General features: G+C 38.7%; 1 protein-coding gene across 4 annotated transcripts; it reads right to left on the bottom strand.

Moving 5' to 3' along the window:
* Positions 1–4,068: 4,068 nt before the first annotated feature.
* psen1 (presenilin 1) lies at positions 4,069–18,233 on the bottom strand. Of its 4 annotated transcripts, none has more exons than XM_017476223.3 (11): positions 18,083–18,233; positions 15,084–15,168; positions 13,954–14,225; positions 13,574–13,715; positions 13,224–13,291; positions 11,506–11,726; positions 8,601–8,699; positions 8,416–8,502; positions 8,064–8,252; positions 7,009–7,127; positions 4,069–5,198 (listed from the first exon to the last, which is right to left on the bottom strand). In XM_017476223.3, the coding sequence occupies exons 2-11, from the start codon at positions 15,117–15,119 to the stop codon at positions 5,043–5,045; spliced, it is 1,389 nt and encodes a 462-aa protein (XP_017331712.1). In that variant the 5' UTR covers positions 15,120–15,168; positions 18,083–18,233; the 3' UTR covers positions 4,069–5,042. The 4 variants fall into 4 exon arrangements, with proteins under 4 accessions (XP_017331712.1, XP_017331716.1, XP_017331714.1 ...); XM_017476227.2 differs by having other exon boundaries at positions 8,064–8,231; XM_017476225.2 differs by lacking the exon at positions 18,083–18,233 and adding an exon at positions 17,478–17,533.
* Positions 18,234–18,682: the final 449 nt, after the last annotated feature.

The following is an 18,682-nucleotide window of genomic DNA, read 5'->3' as shown; positions in this document are numbered from 1 at the left end:
CACCTAATCATCACACCCACATGTGCTTTTTGAACATCCAATTCCAGATTTAGTCGCCTTTGCTGTTATTACAACCTCAACGCTTCTGGGAAGGCTTTGCACTAGATTTTGGAGCATTGCTGTGGGCATGTGCTCATTCAGCCACAAGAGCATTAATGAGATCATGTTAGGTGAAGTGGCCTGTGGTGCAGTTGGTGTTTCAGTTCATCCCAGAGTTCAGTGGGGTTGAGGTAAGGGCTTTGTGAAGACCACTCGAGTTCTTCAACTCCAAACTTGGCAAACCATGTCTTCATGAAGCTCGCTTTGTGAACAGAGGGACTGTCATGCTGGAACAGGTTTGGGCCACTTAGGTCCAGTGAAGGGAAATTGTAATGGTACAAAGTACATGATAAAAGTATATATAAAAAAAGACATACTAGACAATTGTGTGCTCCCAACTTTGTGGCAACAGTTTGAGGAAGTACCACATATGGGTGTGATGGTCAGGAGTCCACAACCTTTTGGCCATATAGATTTTTTGTTTGTTGTTGTTGTTTTTTTTTTACTCATGCCAGTAGTGCATTCAAGTATTATTTTCATGTGGCAAAAGAGTATGCATATATGGTGGTAGGTAGGTAGATAGAAAGATAGGTAGGTAGGTAGGTGGAAAGATAGAAAGATAGGTAGGTGGAAAGATAGGTAGGTATGTAGGTAGAAAGAAAGATAGGTAGGTAGGTAGATAGAAAGATAGGTAGGTAGGTAGATAGAACGATAGGTAGGTAAGTAGATAGGTAGAAAGATAGGTAGGTAGGTAGATAGAAAGATAGGTAGGTAGGTAGAAAGATAGGTAGGTAGATAGGTAGATAGGTAGAAAGATAGGTAGGTAGATAGATAGGTAGGTAGATAGAAAGATAGGTAGGTAGATAGAAAGATAGGTAGGTAGGTAGAAAGATAGGTAGGTAGATATTTAGATAGGTAGAAAGATAGGTAGGTAGATAGATAGGTAGGTAGATAGAAAGATAGGTAGGTAGGTGGACAGATAGAAACATAGGTAGGTCGGTAGGTAGATAGAAAGATAGGTAGGTAGGTGGATAGAAAGATTGTCTCTAAAACACCAAAATCAAGCAATGGAATTATAGTTCTCTGATTCATTGATCTGCAAAATGAAGAACAATTAGAACCAACAAAGCCACAAGATCTCACAGTTAGCACCAGTGAAAGTGACTCACGCTTTGTAAACTGAGAACTAATTAGGGAGAATTATACAGACACACCAACTAGATCACTTTCGCCCACACACATTTGATGAAATGATGAACCATATTGCATACTCTATTTTTAAATAATTATTTTACACCAGACATGCAAAAATATAATCTAACCCTAACATATACAAGGCGCCATTGTACAGTGCATCCATACATAGACACGTTTTTCAAGGGGAAACTACTGAAGCCACAATGGAGACTACGGAAAGGAAAATATTACCATCCGTTTCCAAAAGTGGCTCCCTACTTTAACGCAGGGGTGCCAACTACAGCTGCGGTAAGTGAAAATATACATCTGTAGTGGCATTAAGCCACTTGAGGTTAAGTCATACCAACAACATGTGTGCTGTGCTCGAGCTGTGGCCTGCAGAGAGAATGTAGCAGGCCTGACGACTGAAAGGTGGATCTGCTTTTGCCTCTGGGAGAGTCACATTTCTGTGTGCCTATAAAATATCACAAGTCACATGAAAAGGAAAGCAGGATGAGGGTTTTCTTGCAGAGCTCATTGGTCCCCAGAGTTCCCCCAGTTTCCATTAACTTGCTTGCATGAAAAGATCTATGCGCACATACGATTCCTGCTTATTATGTATGTAGAAGTCAGTGAAAAGTCATGACAGTTGCTGCTTTTCTAGTGGATCTGTGAGTTTGGCTTACATGCATGGGAACTCAGGCAATCAGTGTTTCATACGCAAGTCTCACGGTAGCCATTTTAACTCTGATTAGATAATCTTCCTCTAATTATGCTCACAGACTTCATCCTGTGTGCATGTAAACACAAGTCTTGCAAATGGGCAACAGGTGTGAACCACCACAAATAATTGCTTCATCGGGTCTAAAGCTAAAAATAAAATAAAACAGTACAAAGTGGGAAAATGACAGAAGGCCACATACCACATAAAAAGTAGCAGTGAAGTTCTGCTCTTTTCCATTCGCCATTTACTCATCTATAATCCACATTCATGCCTCGTTCACCAGACCCCTTTTACAACCATCGTGAAAGACTTCCACATCTCCACATCTTTCACAAGCTGCTCATTACACCTACCCAGAGTCCTAAAAAAAACAAACCCATAGCATTTAATTCAATGTTAAACTACTTTAACTTAACTATCCAAAATGTATTAATAAATGTGCTTATTTAGATATTCAGACTGCCATTTCCACATGCCAAGTTGCTATGCTAACCTCACCTTAGCATGTCCTGTACCAGCTGGTACTCCTCAATCAGCTCCTGTTTTTCCTCTACAGTATTTATGAAAGTGGTTTTGTGTGTCATTATGATAAACATGTCAATTTTCTTTATAACTATTTAAAAAATACTAAAGCTTGAGTGCAACTCCCAGTGTCTCATTTGTATAAATAAATGTTTAATAAAAGGCTTTAATACAAAGCATACAACAATCAGGGCTCCCCAGTGGTGCATCAGTATCAAGTACAGATCCCTATGATGCCACAGCAAAGGGAAGCCAAGGAAGCAAAATTGGCTGTGGTTTGGAGGAATGTCATACTCTCTCTCTCTCTCTCTCTCTCGATAATCACAGAAACACTATCCAATCATGTATACGGTAGAGGATAGATAGCTCTTTCTTTCGAGTGTGATACACTGTGCTGTACTGCAGCATGAACAGCAGGTAGATAAGATGCAGTTGGCTGGCTTTACATGTCCCGGAGGAAGTACAAGTTGGCCTTCACCTTCGCTGGTTGTTAGCTATTGTATGCTCGAGGAGAGCGGGCTGGTGGGTGGGAATTGGCATGTGTCCAAATTAGAGAGGTAGTTCTCTGTACAGAACCAAAAGTCCAGTGGGGGGAACTCAATCCTCCTATTAGCCTAACCCTAACCCTCAACATGCTGTACAACATGAAACAAAAACACACTTATCACGTTGAGTTGTCTCCACTTCTTGGACCTTTGGTTTGACTCTGCCCAGGAAGGAGGCACTGGATCAGGTTCGACTCCAACCCCTGGACTTTTGGTTCTGCAGCAAGGAGTACTTGAAATCAGCTAAAACACAACTAACTCTCAAGAACTAATAAGTATTTCTTCCACTTTGAAATCCCTTTAGAAGACTATATGTGAGTATGCTTCATCTGGACAGTGAATCCTCCATAGGCTAGCTCCTGAATTCAAAGAATACTTGTTTTATTGTTTCCAAAGTATGTCCTACTAAAGCGTTAGCAAAAACTGAACAGAGCACATGTTGAATTAGAGGGTTCCATTTAAGGTAGGTTTTCAATGTATTTTTTTTTTTAACCGTAAACCCATCAAAGCTAGAATTTCTATGCCGTGTTTGCAGAGTATTTCAAAGTTCATTTACCTGTGTCTTCGTCAGATCATTGCAAATCGCAGGTGGGGCAGTAAAGTGGAAGAGACAGTCCTTAAATAAAAGCTGAACATGAAGCTTAATACTATTATAATAGAGATTTAGTGTTGCTGCTTGCCCAGCCTCATGGTGATATCTAATAAAACTTTGGAGAGCTTTGTAAGCTGCCAGGTTCATTCAGGTACAGCAGGGAGGAGGCACACAAAACACCAAAGCTCTGGTATCCATGGAGTTCTTGTATTGTTCCTGTAGTCTGCCAGGCCCTTATGGTAAATAAATAAGAGTGACTCACAGTACAGAGGTAGTGGTATACTAGAGGATAACTGCTTAAGACTTTTTAATCCTCTCAGGTTAATAGGTTTATAGACACAGAATCAAACCTGTTTATTAAGACCTTTTAAATTTAAGTAATGCATATATGTTCCTTACTGTTACAAGAAATGAATCCCATTTAGCTAGATACTTAGCTCAACCTATTACAGATTACACTGGAGAGGAAGAAAAGTGCTCAAAGAGCTTCTCCTTTATTCAAGAACTATAAGTTGGTTATAAACCAATTACAAAAACAATCATGATACTGTTCTGTTTTTTTGTAGGAAAAGAATGTTGTAATTAACAAAAGTTGAGAGGTAATTCTATAAACATAATAGACAATCAACAAAACAGACAGACAAAAACAATAAAAACTAACATTTCCACAAACTTTGGTGAAACGTATGTTTAGGACCGTATTTATAATACATTCCAGAACGATGCCCTCGGACGATGAGAGCAAAACAGTAGCCTCTACCTTTTTTAATTCTAACACAAACTGCAGCAATAAGTCAATATACCTTACCTAACAAACATGGTTGGACTGTGCCAGTGTTCAACCCCAAACCATAATTCTAGACATGCTAGAAGGGAAAAGGTGTTCAGTACCAACCACTTAGTCAAAATCACTTACAAATTAAAGGTCACTAAAGTAATGCTTTGTACAAGTAAATGGAAAATGTAATGTCTGTATCAAGTTTGGATCCCAGATATGGTTCCATTAATGCAGTAGAGTCCATCAACCCAGAAATAAGCCATGCATATTTTTTTTTCTCATCCGGTTATTATAAAACATTCGCTCATGTAATTTGAATATGACTTTTTGGTGATTAACCATTTTGCCGATCGTCCCCTTTTCACAATTTGTCTCCCTTAAACAATTGCTACACAATTATCACAAATGCCAGTGTCAATCTTTTGGGTCATTGAAGAGATGCTGCATTTACAAAGATCAATGAACAAGGAAAACACATGGGAGGAATGAATTCCTTGAGGTCCCACTCCAAACCTTAAAAAAAAAAAAAATCTTAATCCAGTCACACAGCCATCACAGAGGAAACAGGGAAATGGCAATGCCATCGATTCCACCCTTTCCTGCTGAGATTCAGGTCCTCTGTGGTATGACCAGAGCATGAAGCAAGTTGTAGGATAACACTTTTTGCTATATGTAGAACTGGTGCACAGCTAACTGGTCCATAAACGGGCGCACCAGGTTGTCTGTGGCAAAATAGAAGATCAATCCAAACGTAATGGAGATGGGGAGAGCTGGGAGGGCTTTCTTAAAGATGGCCAAAAGCAAGAGTGTTAGACACAAGCCCTGCAAAATATGAAGACACACAAATCATTTTTCACAGAATGTCGAATGTAAAAAGAAAAATGACAGAAATAAATAATAAAAGAAAAGTCATCAGCTATAACCAAGGTAGCACATGAATAAACAAAATAGATAGATAGCTACGAAATGGACTCTATAGAGATCTTCAGTCGCCTCTGAAAGTACTGGAACGGCAAGGCCAATTCAAAAGGTGATTGAGTTGATAATAGATGAGAATTTAAGCTTTCATTTCCTGTTATTTTAAATCTAGACGTGTTAGATGGCACCTTTTGTTTGAACCTACCCATTTTTCAAGTCATCAAAAATATTGGAACATGTGACACCGGTATTTATTGTTGCACAGCTGTGCCTGGCCTCAAACCAAGAGTAGACATTCAGAGCATTAAATAAGCAAACAAGAAGACCAGAGATCGGTCTATGGGGAAAAAAACCCCAAGCCATTTTGAAGCCATACCACAAGATGCAAACCACTCATCAGTAGTAAGAACTGGGAGGCCAGGCTGGAATTCACAAAGAAATACAGAAGGGTATTGATGATGATATTTTAGGTCATATTTTAGGTTATATCCCTAATTTCTCCATCTGGGGATTAATAAAGTATTATCTTATCTTATATTTATTCAGAAATATAGAAAATTCTAAAGAGTTCACAAACTTTCAAGCACCACTGTACATGTAAATATCAGGAAATTATTAAAGATGATATTCTGATCTGTCGTCTCATTCATCTTTTGATCTCAAACTCAAATGTCTTCAGGGTGTAACTCCCCGAAATATTAAAAAATTACAAAGCGGGGGGACTTTCCGTTCCTATATTTTTAGATGGGATGTGTGTACTACAACTACTACTAATGATATTGCATAGATCAGAGTTTTCATTGTCATACCCATTAACTGCCCAAGCGCTGAATACAGATGTGCTTTCTCCAAAGTTTAGGCCTATTCTTTTCTTCTGAGCCAATTCATTTTCTTGTCATTACTCATCGATGTGCCTTTCTGTAAATTCTATTCATCTTTACTGGTAAACCTGGACCTGTGACAACTTATGATTCAAACTGCTTCAGGGATAAATAAATGGGGAATAATCCCTTGCTAATTGCTGTCAGGACATTCAGTCAGCGTTGCGAAATTCGACTTTGATTATTTCATTCAGTGCAAGTAACACATCTGGACACTGGATTATCTTTGAACTGCTTTAGTTACAGTTAGAGAAAGGCTTACTATTATTGCGCCATATATTTTTATATCTTTGACACCTTTCTACTATTTTATTTATATATATATATATATATATATATATATATATATATATATATATATATATATATATATATATATATATATATATATGATTCATTATTCCGATTTACACATGCATTAAATGCTTTCATCTTCAGTAACCGCTTTATCCTGGTCAGTGTCACAGTGGATTCGGATCCGATGCAGGTAACAGACACTGGATTGAATGCCAGACCATTACAGGAAACTACTGTATCTGCGCGCACACATTCACACACTCATGCATACCTAAGGACAATTTAGAGTAGCCAATCCACCTACTGCCATGTTTTTTTTTTTTGTTTTTTTTTTTTTGGGGGGGGGCACCCGGAGGAACCTGTAAGCATGTGAAACTCCACACAGACAGTAACCTAAGCATCGAACCACAGGATCGAACCACACCCTCAAGCTCTACCTGCAACACTACTTGCTGGGTCACCATGCCACAACAACAACAACAACAACAATAATAATAATAATAATAATAATAATAATATGTGGGTGGATTACTTACAATAAGAATGGCCACAAAGCAGGCTAATGTTGTGTTCCAGTCACCACTGGCTGTAGCTGAAGCCTTTCCCACCAGCATACTATAGAAGATGAAGTCACCAAGACCTAGCTTCACTCCCCCTGGAAGAATAATAATAAAAAAAAAAACCATATACATCTTAAAACTCTCACTCTTCACTCAATCTATAATAAATCTCTAATAAATCTGATTACCATATTTATTTTCCCTAATTATAATCCAACACTGTATAAATGAGGAGATAAACTGTAGGTAAGAAAAGTGTTAGAGAAGCAGTGCTCATAATAAGAAGCTATAATACAGATTTAAATTTATATTCGATGCACCGAAGCATTGCGGTATGGATTAGAGCCATGCCCTACAGCTGCTTCCCTGTTTGGGGGTAGTTACAGTTGAAAGGGAATTGCAATTTGTAACAGAGGGCCACTGTCTAAACTCCAGCATTCTGGGAATTAATCAGGAACCGTCTCATGTCAAAACTATTTGGAAATTAGCATCGCCAACTGCCTTATTGCCCCTTCATTAGTGATGAGCATTACAAACTTAATTTTATTTTAACACAAGTCTTCAATATTCACCAAAAATTTAAATATTGGCACCCTTGGCTTCATTACGGTAAGCCCATGACTGAGCCCTGCGAGTTAGGCAAGTTGGACAGGAGCTCATGTAATGTACATGTATTCAATTTAAAGGGACAGAAGTTTTGTAAGACCCAGCATGGATTGAGGCTACATTAATAAAATACATCCAACAAACATGTTTATTTCTTGATATTCAGTTCTGTTTCAGGCCAAAGAAAGTCAATTTCCACTCTACTCTGTCATGTCATGAGACATTTAATCATGCCAGTCTTGTTAAACGAATTTCAATAATTCATTAAACGCAATACATTTAAATGCTAAATGAAATAATTGTGCATGACTTTAGCATCCATTCTGTCTACACGGTGTGCAAGTAACATAAAATTTGACCCTGGTAGTAGACTGTTATGTTATCCTGGAGGACTGGCCATGGGCCTCCGCTACACTGATACTCACTCTCCTCCTCATCATCTGCTGGCAGTGGGCGTGCTGATGGCATCTCCTGGATATGACGTCTCGATTCATCGGTGGACTGCAGAGGGCCGAGACGCTGCTCTTGTTGGCCGACCCAATCAGGCGTGAAACCCCCATCATCCTCTGGCTGAGCCACTGGCGCCGTTGCAACTACAGGATACATCGAGAGGCCTTAAAGTTAGAGCAGGGAAGAAAATATCAAATACTGTTTGTCAATAGTGCATACTAATTCATTAAATAAATGCTGTTTTTGTTCCAGACATAGCATTGCAGCAGCTGAAGCGAGTTACACAAACCACTCTTGGCCTCTGAAGCAGCCAACTATAAGACTTACCATCGCCCTCTTGTTTGGGGGCAGCTTCTGAAGAGTTATTCCTCGATTCTCCGTTGTCTGCCATGCCGACCAGCCACACCATAGTCGCTGGAAAACACAAAGAATGTCATCGTTAAAACTGAACGTGTGCGAATAAAAAGTAACACTAGGAATCTACAACACTAGGATCTTCCCGTTAATCTTACAAGAGTAGATGAGCCCTGGAAACATCGGTTCGTTCCTTTCTTGAGCCGTTTCAACTAGGATCCGAAGAGGTCCTTTAGGGCACAACACAGCCAACAGGTCTGTCAGAGGAGGGGGGGGGGGGGGGGGGGGGGATAAAATAAAACACTCGATGAGTCACATCATCTTCTCTAGGACAGGTCATCATCTCCCAACATGTGCTAGCTCTTAACCCTGGTTTACTGCAAACACTGATTTTAGATGTTTTGTGATGTTAAAGCTTATAAAATAATCTTACACAGTGAGATCATCATCACTTCTCTTAGATTTCCTAAGGAGCTACCAAACATAATATAGCGGAACAGAGCACAAACAGCATGCGTGTGCTTTTTTCCTGGTTTCCCATGTCGGTTCATTCACGTAACACATACACTACCAGTCAAAAGTTTAGAGACACTCATTCTTTATTTCTATCCCCCCCACATTTTAGAATAATAATGAAGTCATCAAAACTCTGGAGTAACACAAATGGAACTATGGGAATTATGTTGTGATAAAATAAAATTTATAAAAATATTTGAGCATCTTCAAAGTAGGCCCCCTTTTTGCCTAGAATTTCCAGAAATGTATTCTCTGTATTTTTTCAACTGATTTCTTGAGGAAATTTTTTAAGATGCTTTTTAAACGGTATTAAAGGAGTTCCCACCTACGCTGGACACTTCTTGGCTACTTTTCAGAATATTTAGCTCAAAGTCCTCCATTTAAAGAATTTTTTTAGTATATAAAATGTTAGTTTTCTAATGAAAGAAATGAATATATTGGCACAATTATATTTTTGTCTAAAACACCGATTTAAAACATTTAATCATACACCTTCAGATCAAAAGGTTTTTAAGATCATGAGAAACATTTCAGTCAAGTGTCTCCAAACATTTGGCTGGTAGTGTATAAAACATATGAATCTCCTTCTTTTTTTTTTTTTTAAGTTCATCTTTGATACCAAATGTAAAACTATATCTGGTCTCAAAATATTTTTTTTTGTAGAGTCCTACAGGAGTTGAAGCCATTACAATCCATTAAAATATGCCTCAAAGTCAATGGTAAAGATAAGGATATAGGTAAAGTATAGGATCTTCACCCTTTAACAAAAACTTGACTGGGTCTGGAGTGGCGTATTTGGCAACAGGTGTAGATGATATGGTCCCTGAGATTATCCAAGTAGAAACAACATTTTCTACCAACAACAGGATTGAGTTCTTAAAAGTTTATTTGTACTACACTGATCCCAATCGGTTAACAATTTTTTGAAGACATAAGAGTTTGTAATGGGTTTGAGGTCTGATGGTGGAATAGGTTTTTTTTTTTTTTTTTTAGCTCTAAACATGAAGCAACATCACGAGGCTTGCTCATTCCCTGGAATTCCACAATGCCCTGGTATAACTCAAAAAATTCATTTTAAATTCCATGCCCCGGAGGACTGCAATCCATTTAAAATTTCGACAAAAGCCTGATGCTCATTTCTGAGGGACGCCAGAATTTGAAAACGTGATTTTGAGTCTGTTATGATAGGAAATTCCGTTGTTGAGAAGTTTTAACATGATAATAGCATTGGTTTCTGCAGTAAAAAGTGTAATGTGGTGGGACTCTGTATGCCACTTTTCTGATGGTTAACCACAAATGCAGCTGACACACAATCTCCAAATTTTGATCCATCTGTATATATCGGTGTGTATTAAGGAAAGCTTTCTCGGATACTTAGGAGGTGTTGGTGCATCGGGATGTGTTTGAGATTTTTTCCCGTTGTTAGACCCATGATTATGTGTTTTTAAAAAAATATTTGGGGGGATTATTGCAGAACTATGTCTGACCTAGTACATGTAGATCAACTTTATATATTTTCTAGATGGGTCTTAATCCATAGTCCAAATGGATGGATATGCCTTAGCTTTTCCCCATATATCCCAAGACTGCATGATAAAATGGATTATTGTAATAGTTGATACCTTTTCTGTGTATCGCAGTGCTAATCTGAAAGGTCTATTCTCTAAAGAGAGAGTTCATTAACCTCAACATACAAGCTTTTAATTGGTGATGTTCTGAATGCCCCCAGGGACAGACGTATCTCAGTGCAATTGAACCATGCTCAAGTTTGCTTGGAACCTGACCGAGGCCACTTCGCTCAGATTCTCTTGAGCCGGTTGTTTTTGTCCACACCTGAGCGCGATTGAGGTCTTCTCACCTGCCTGAATGAACTGAACCAAAGAGGAAAATGTGCCAGGCTTTGATTCTAACAGACTAAACAGTGCAGAGGTGAAAGCACCCTAACAGACTTTTTTTTTTTTTTTTTTTTAACATAAGTCGGTCTTAAACCTAAACAAGATAATGTATTTAGGCATTTCAGTTTAATATAAGGAGGCCTCGCATAGGTACTCATACTGGGAAAGCCAGAGCAGAGCTCAGTTTAAAGTGCAACACCACATCTACTCTTTTCCTAGTGAAAACAATCCTAAAATAACTGGCTTTCTGAAGATAACATTGTTTGGAAACATCAAGAGTGTAATTTATCACGTGGGAGGGATGGTCTTACAGGAAATTTGGCTCTGTTGAAAATTCCTTTAGATTAGCACTCGTAACACTATTTTTTTGCTCTGTTTGGACCTTCCTCAAATTATATCCTGTCTTATCTTATACTGCAGGATGGAGAGAACTTGTGTTTCAGCAGTGAATGCAATCTACGTTATTATAATCATCACAAGAGTATTTTTATACACTTTCATACCCATACTATTATTTTCATACCATTTATTCGCCAACAAAAACGTTTCTCTTTTCTTTGCAAGCTGTAGCATTAAGTTAAAGAAAAAAAAGTATGAGAAAATCACTTGACATGAGTATTAGTTAGTTAATGAGACTAACTAACTTACTAACCATAGACAGAGATGACAGCCAGGATGAGCCAGGCAGTCCACTCTGGCAGGTACTTGATGAACACTAGGGACATGAGGGCACTAATCATGATGAGGTATGCCTGCTGCAGTCGCAGTGGACCCTTCCAGTGGACACAGATCATTCCGACCACCCCAAAATTCCAAATGATCACTGCCAGCGTGAAGTAGTCCATGGCCACGTTGTACGTCTTAAACACCTCCCTGCAACGTGGACACGAAGGACATATAAGATTAAGCAGTATTGTTATAGATCACATCTGGTCATGGAATATGTGGGGAAAACTCAAGGGGATGAATACTTATGCAAGTTACTGTATCATGATGCACACAGTTTATCAGCTATTGTGTTATGATACTTTTACAACATTGCCCACTCCTAATTTTTACTCTCTGGAAGTATTCCAGGTCTGCAGCTAGCTATCTAAAGTGCCCTCCACTAATATTGGCACACTTGGTAAATATGAGCAAAGAAGGCTGTGAAAAATTGTCTTTATTGAATCAACCTTTTATTTAAAAAATTCACAAAAATACTCTGCTCTCAGCTCTCATGGATATCAACCAATTGCAAACACAATACATGTTTATCAAAAATGATTCCCCATCAGGGCAATAATTAAGAAGTTCCAGTCAATTGGAAATCTTGTGAATCAAGCTGGAATTGGACGTGTGTCTATATTGTCTCAACACACTGTGAAGAGGATGGCTTGAGTGGCCAAAAAGATCTCCAAGGATCACAGCTGGAGAATTGCAGAAGTTAGTTGCGTCTTGTGGTCAGAAAGTCTCCAAAACTATAATCTGAAGTCACCTACATCATCACAAGTTGTTTGGAAGCATTTCAAGAAAAAAAGCCTCTACTCTCATCCAAAAACAAACTCAACCATCTTCGGTTTCCAGACACTACTGGAACTTCAAATGGGATCGGGTTCTATGGTCAGATGAAACCAAAATAGAGCTTTTTGGCAATAAACACCAGAGGTGGTTTTGGTGCACACAGAGAGGTAGCCATATGGAAAAGTACCTCATGCCCACGGTTAAATATGGTGGTGGCTCTTTAATGTTTTGGGGCTGTTTTTCTGCCAGAGGACCAGGACATTTTGTTAGGATACATGGCATCATGCACTCTATCAAATATCAACAGATATTAAATGAAAACCTGACTGCCTCTGCCAGAAAGCTTAAAATGGGACGTAGTTGGATCTTCCAGCAGGACAATTATCCAAAACATACATCAAAATCAACACAAAATTACAATGGCCATCCCAGTCCCTTGACTTGAAACCCATAGAAAACCTGTGGGGTGAACTGAAGAGGAGAGTCCACCAGCGTGAGAGATTCTGTATGAAGGAATGGTCTCAGATCCCTTGCCATGTATCCTCCAACCTCATCAGGCATTAAAGGATAAGACTCAGAGCTGTTATTTTGGTAAAGGGAGGTAGCCCAAAGTATTGCCTAAAAGGGTGCCAATAATTGCTGCACACCTATATTTAACTTTGTTATAAACTTGTGTTGTGTTTGTAATTGTTTGATATCCATGAGAGCAGAGTAGTTTTGTGATTTTTTTTTTTTTTAAAAACAAAAAGGTCAAAAGGTTAAACAATAAAGACAAATTTTCACATTCTTCTTTGTTCATAATTGCCAGGGGTGCCATTATTAGTGGAGGACACTGTATGTACGATGTCAGGCAGAAACACGACTCACAGCAGGTAAACAAAGGAGAAAAAGAAGAGCAGGAGCAGGGAGGAGAAGAACAGCCAGGCGTGGATCACCTGTAATAGCAAAAACAACATGTCATTAAGATGCCACTAACATAGAAAGGCAAGTCATGTGCAAATAACACAGGTACCAATGTCACAGATTTATACTTAAAAAAATTCATATAAATAAATAAATAAATAAATAAAAAATACAAATAAATAATTAAGTACACTAAAAAATATACTTTTTAAAGAATTATTTGTAAAGATTTAGCACCATGGATTATTCATTTATTCTGAGAATCAAGGTCTGGAAAAACCATGTGAGAAGAATCAACTGCTAGAACACCATACCTTATAGCAGCGGTACTTGTAGAGCAGTACCAGTACCAGCGTCATCACCACAATCACACTGATCATGATGGTAGCGTTGAGGATGGAATTGACCGCACGCTGGCCCACAGTGTCCGTGTCTTCACGGAAGGGGGTGTAGATACTGTAGGAGTAATGATATCATGGTTAGCTAGATACCGGGTAGACGAATCAGCAGCCTGGGCACATGCGACAGGCAGATTCTGTGTCTGGGATATTCAAGTTTTTATTCGTAGTTGCCCAGAAGACACGTACTAACAACTACTAACTCGTTTTCATTTCTGTAGCTGTGTTTAAACTTAATGCACGCCACAGTGGTGCGGAATACTCATTCCCAATACTGGAATAGTGTCAAGACTTACAGTTGCTGGCCATCCTTTTGCGTGTAGAAGCTGACCGACTTGATGGTTGCCACAACGACCACCATGCACAGTGTGACTGGGACGAAGAGCATAATGACGTGTTTGGCTCCATACTTCAGAGTGAGCTCCTCGTCCTCCTCTTCCTCGTTGTCGGTGACCACTTGTGGGGCGCGAGTGGAAGGAGGCTGGCCGTTGAGCTCGACCCCTCTCCGTGGCCGGGCTGTAGATCTGCCGGTGTCCGTGTGCTGGTTGGCCTCTGCTCCTTCACGTGACTGCACGCAAAAGGGAAATGATCAGAATGGTGTTATGCACTGTGCTAGCCTCTATGGCAAGAGTGATGGTTTAGTAGCATGCAGAATGATCATCAGTACAGTGGTCATTTGCTGAAATGTTCACATAAACATACATATGGATAAAATAAAAAAAAAAACAAAAAAAAAAACAAAAGCATCAGGGGAATAAAGGAGGCAAGAATCTTCTTTCCAGGAAAGTAATTAAAAGTCGATTTCTACGTTCAATCCTCTCTGATCTATGAAATCAATATGATTAAAGGTACATGCTGTAAGTAGCGTATATGACTACAGAGCTTTAAACTGTGTGCCAGTTAAGCTACGCCACAAAGTTCAACAGCTGATTATCTATAATTGATAGATAATTAATGATTATCTATTTATCATCGCCTCTTTCTATTTGCGTCTTATAGATGGTAATAGACTGTATTTCTCTCAATAACAAGATCAGTGACCGAACACAAAACCTCCCAGTCATGCTTCAAAGCCTATCAGAAATATGAGTCTAGGATAAAACTGTAAATCTCTGCTACTGAAGACTCTTAACAGGGAAGTAGAGAGAAAGAAAAAAAGACAAGTCCAGGCAGGAAAGCCTCCAGCTACAGAAGGCAATATGATTATGTAATTGCAGCTGTTCTATACTTTTATCGTCTGTGCCACACCTGGGTGTGATGCTGGCACCGATCACAGAAAGGTTGGGTCAAGCAGTAAAACGCTATCCTCATGGAGATGACCCTCACATCACTGTTTAGCCAAGTGTAAAGCAAAACTGAGGCATATTCAACAAGCAATGAAATCAAATATTAGTTATAAAGCAAGCCATAAAATTTCAGGACCTACCACATTATTGACTAAATCTTGTGCATTGTCAGCCATTGGTGCCTGGAAATGAGACGAGCCTCATAAAAGAGCTGAGCGGGAGTACCTAGAAGAAGAACATGCAAGATATTCAATCGTAACACGAACACGAATCAACGTCTTACATGTCTCCATTGTTAAAAAAAAATTAAACATATTCTAATGGTTTTAAAAAGGACACTATTTCTACATTCAGTTACAGCTCCAGATTCATTTTTTTTCCCTTTCAGTGCTTCATCATGTACAGTGAAACATGAAATTCATGTCCGTCATAAGCCGATGAATAAGTAAGGAACGAATGCAATAGGGCATGCTGCTATAAAACAGTCGTTCCCAACAGTCTTTCCCCCTTTTCCCCTCTCCTTGAAGTTAATAAGACAATAAGACCAGTCCCTCCAGGATTTCACGATCACAGAAATGAATGCAAAAATCAAGGAAACTCCCCAATATTCGCAGGAGCTTGCGATTTTTCAACATTACCACAGATTTTACTAAGATTTGGGCCAAGACGCACCATGCAACGTCATCACATCGCGCAATCAGCCAAAACCCCCTTCGATTCACGTTTGCCAAACGTGAGCAGAGCTAAAAGGTCTCATTTACCGACAAACATCACTGCGAAAGACCGCTCAAAGCAATTTCGTGCCATTGCAATTTCGCCAATTCAAGTAGTTTTCTGCAAAAAAAAAAAAACCTCCTCAAATCGCGCCACAAATTTTTAAAAGAAAAATAATCCGTAGCAAAATCAAGTATTTTTAGCTGCAACAATCCCCCCCAAAAAACGCTGTGAAATCCTGTATGGACTGAAAGACACAGCTTGCCATGTTACCAAGCACTCAGGGAAAAGCAAACTCCTCTGTCCTGACGGTCCCATGGTGGAAAACTGAGAAGACGCTAGAAAGCACTGACACTGGAGACTCCTTACATAAACTGTTACACAATTTTCCTTGTTAAATATTGGGACGTAACTTTAATCAGCCTTAGATCATGTAGATCGTAGACATTAACCAACAACTTCAGATTAGACGATTCTACAGCGCCGTGGTATAATTAAGTAATATCGCACAAGAAAGAGTGCTGTTGTACTAAATATCAGCATGGCGGGGATTACCTGCAGGCATGTCATATTGTTCAAATACAACAGCTCGCTAAACAAGAAATTAATATCAAGTAACTGATATTTCAGACACAGTATGGTCAACTATTTTGTTTATTTTTGTGCATTCAACGAAAATAGTTCCCAGAGAAGCCACAGCTGGATGGAGCTTGCATGTTGCCATGCCAACACACAGACTGAATGACAGGCAGCCCATAGTAAGTGTAGTAACGGTTTCAGTGGAATGAACTATTGCTAGAACTGGAATTTTATGCCGTGGACAGGGACAAGCCGCGTGATACACACACTGAAATGTCCCAGTGCCATTATACTAAATATGATCACTCTTGGAACGTGCCTCGTCCAATCAAATTATTGGATTAAGTGTTGTATAAAGATTTTATATATAACACTATACACCATGCTGAAGTCTTCTTTTTTGGTGGCTCTCTCTAGACAATCATTACCGGAATACAACAACACGTCCCTGTTTTCTTTCAGATTAAGATACTAACGTTAAACTACTAAAATTAAACCACTAACATTAAACCAACGTTAAACTACTAAGATTAAACTATTAATGTTAAACCAACAATGTTAAACTACAAACATGAAAACCACTAACGTTAAACTACTCAGATTAAACCACCAACCTTAAACTACAAACGTAAAACCATTACCGTTAAATTACTCAGATTAAACTACTAATGTTAAACCACTAACATTAAACTACATAAAAACGCTAATGTTAAACATAAAACTACTAGGGTTAAACGACTAATCGCAAGCCAGTAATGTTAAACTACAAACACAAACTCACTAACGTTAAACTACTAAAATTGAACTACAAACGTTAAACTACTAGGGTTAAACTACAAACATAAACTCACTAACGTTAAACTACAAACATAAACTCACTAACGTTAATCTACTAAGCTAAAACCATTACTGTTAAACTACTAATGTTAAACCACTAACATTAAACTACAAATGTTAAACTAACGTAAAACTACTCAAATTAAACCACTAACGTAAAACTACTCAAATTAAACCACTAACGTAAAACTACTAGTGTTAAACCGCTAACGCAAGACCACTAACATTAGCTAGCCACGTTAGCCAACTTGTTAGTTACCCTTTTAGCTAATGTTATGAAAGACATGCTCCAAATACTCCACACAAATAATTTACAAATGAATTTATACCGAGAAAAAAAAGGGAGGAGATTTTACTAAACATAAACACAGTTAGCCACGGGGTGTCCTGACATTTCATCCTACCCGTCAGATGGTCCTACCAGGGCTTACTGCGCATGCGCACATCAATATGGCGTCATTTTTGTCACGCTGAACAACACGCCCATAATTTTCTTGTTACTACTTGCGCGTGGACTTGGAATCTGATCGGGGGTTTCGCCTTGTAAAATCAACCCACCTGTTTATTATATATCGCTAATCTGATAGGGGTTTTGTACTGTAAAATCATCCTATCATTGTCTAATAGGAATCTTCGGCAAAGTTACACTGAATTATTGTCCGTACTCACAGACGCAAAGCAGAAACCCGCAGTAGGAGTTTTCCATGCGCTAGGATGGATAGATATATGGTAAGATAGAATGACAGATAGAAAGATAGATATATCCATTATTCTGCGGTACGGCAGGAAAATCTGACAAGGCAGGACAAATCAACACAACACCGGCGAACGACTTCATTCCTGTGTGAATGGACCCTGTACATTTAGCTCGCTGCTTAAACACTCAACTGTTAACACTTGACAAAAACAACCGAGTTTACTACGAAATATAAATACCACATAAGTTCACTCCACACAAAACCGTAATTAATGTATTAAAGAGCTTTATGTAAACTGTTAGGCTACACACCTCGATTCCTTCCGACCCAACAAACCGCAAGCGCCACAACCGTATAGCAAATAGCCAACTTTTGGTCATATAGTGCACTACATAGGGAGTAAAAACTTCTGTATAAAGTGCCCTAATGTAGGAAGTAGAGAGCTGTTTGAGAGTGAGCCTGTAAAGCCGGAAATGGTTGAGTAAATTCTCCGTTTCCGCAAAGTCCGGTTGATGACAAAAGAAAAGTCACGTGTCATGCCAAGTATTTTTTTTTTAAAAATTGAGTTCAAGATTACCTTTTTGTGTCTAGCTTCAATAAAAACCGTGCCAAAATACATTTAAACGAGCCCAACAATCTGTAAAGACAAAACTTAGTTAATACAGTATTACATACAGGTTATGACATCACAGATGTAATTCAGACAATCAACAATCATGTATCATTGCAAAGACTATATCAGTATTTTAAATTAGACGAACAAAACTTGCACATGTTGAAACTCTAATTAGGTTTTAAAAGCCAGAGACATCTGCAAATAGAGCTAAACCAGCATTCTTTCTCGTTCTGTGGTAGATGGCAGTTTAAACTCCTTCTCAGAAGACCACGCTAAGGTTTTTCACACTGGAAAT

Source organism: Ictalurus punctatus, chromosome 9 (assembly GCF_001660625.3).
Source record: "Ictalurus punctatus breed USDA103 chromosome 9, Coco_2.0, whole genome shotgun sequence".
NCBI lineage: Eukaryota > Metazoa > Chordata > Actinopteri > Siluriformes > Ictaluridae > Ictalurus > Ictalurus punctatus.
The sequence above is the reverse complement of the archived record's forward strand: the minus strand, read 5'-3'. Positions and strand labels throughout refer to the sequence as shown.

Bases quoted from the DNA above. Each gene is read 5' to 3' on its own strand.
- psen1 (XM_017476223.3), bottom strand. From the start codon at position 15,119: ATGGCTGACAATGCACAAGATTTAGTCAATAATGTG. The intron at 13,716-13,953 runs GTAAGTCTTGAC...TTACTCCTACAG, and splicing joins CAAAAGGATGGCCAGCAACT to TATCTACACCCCCTTCCGTG. The intron at 8,503-8,600 runs GTAAGATTAACG...TGTGTTTTCCAG, and splicing joins TCCAGGGCTCATCTACTCTT to CGACTATGGTGTGGCTGGTC.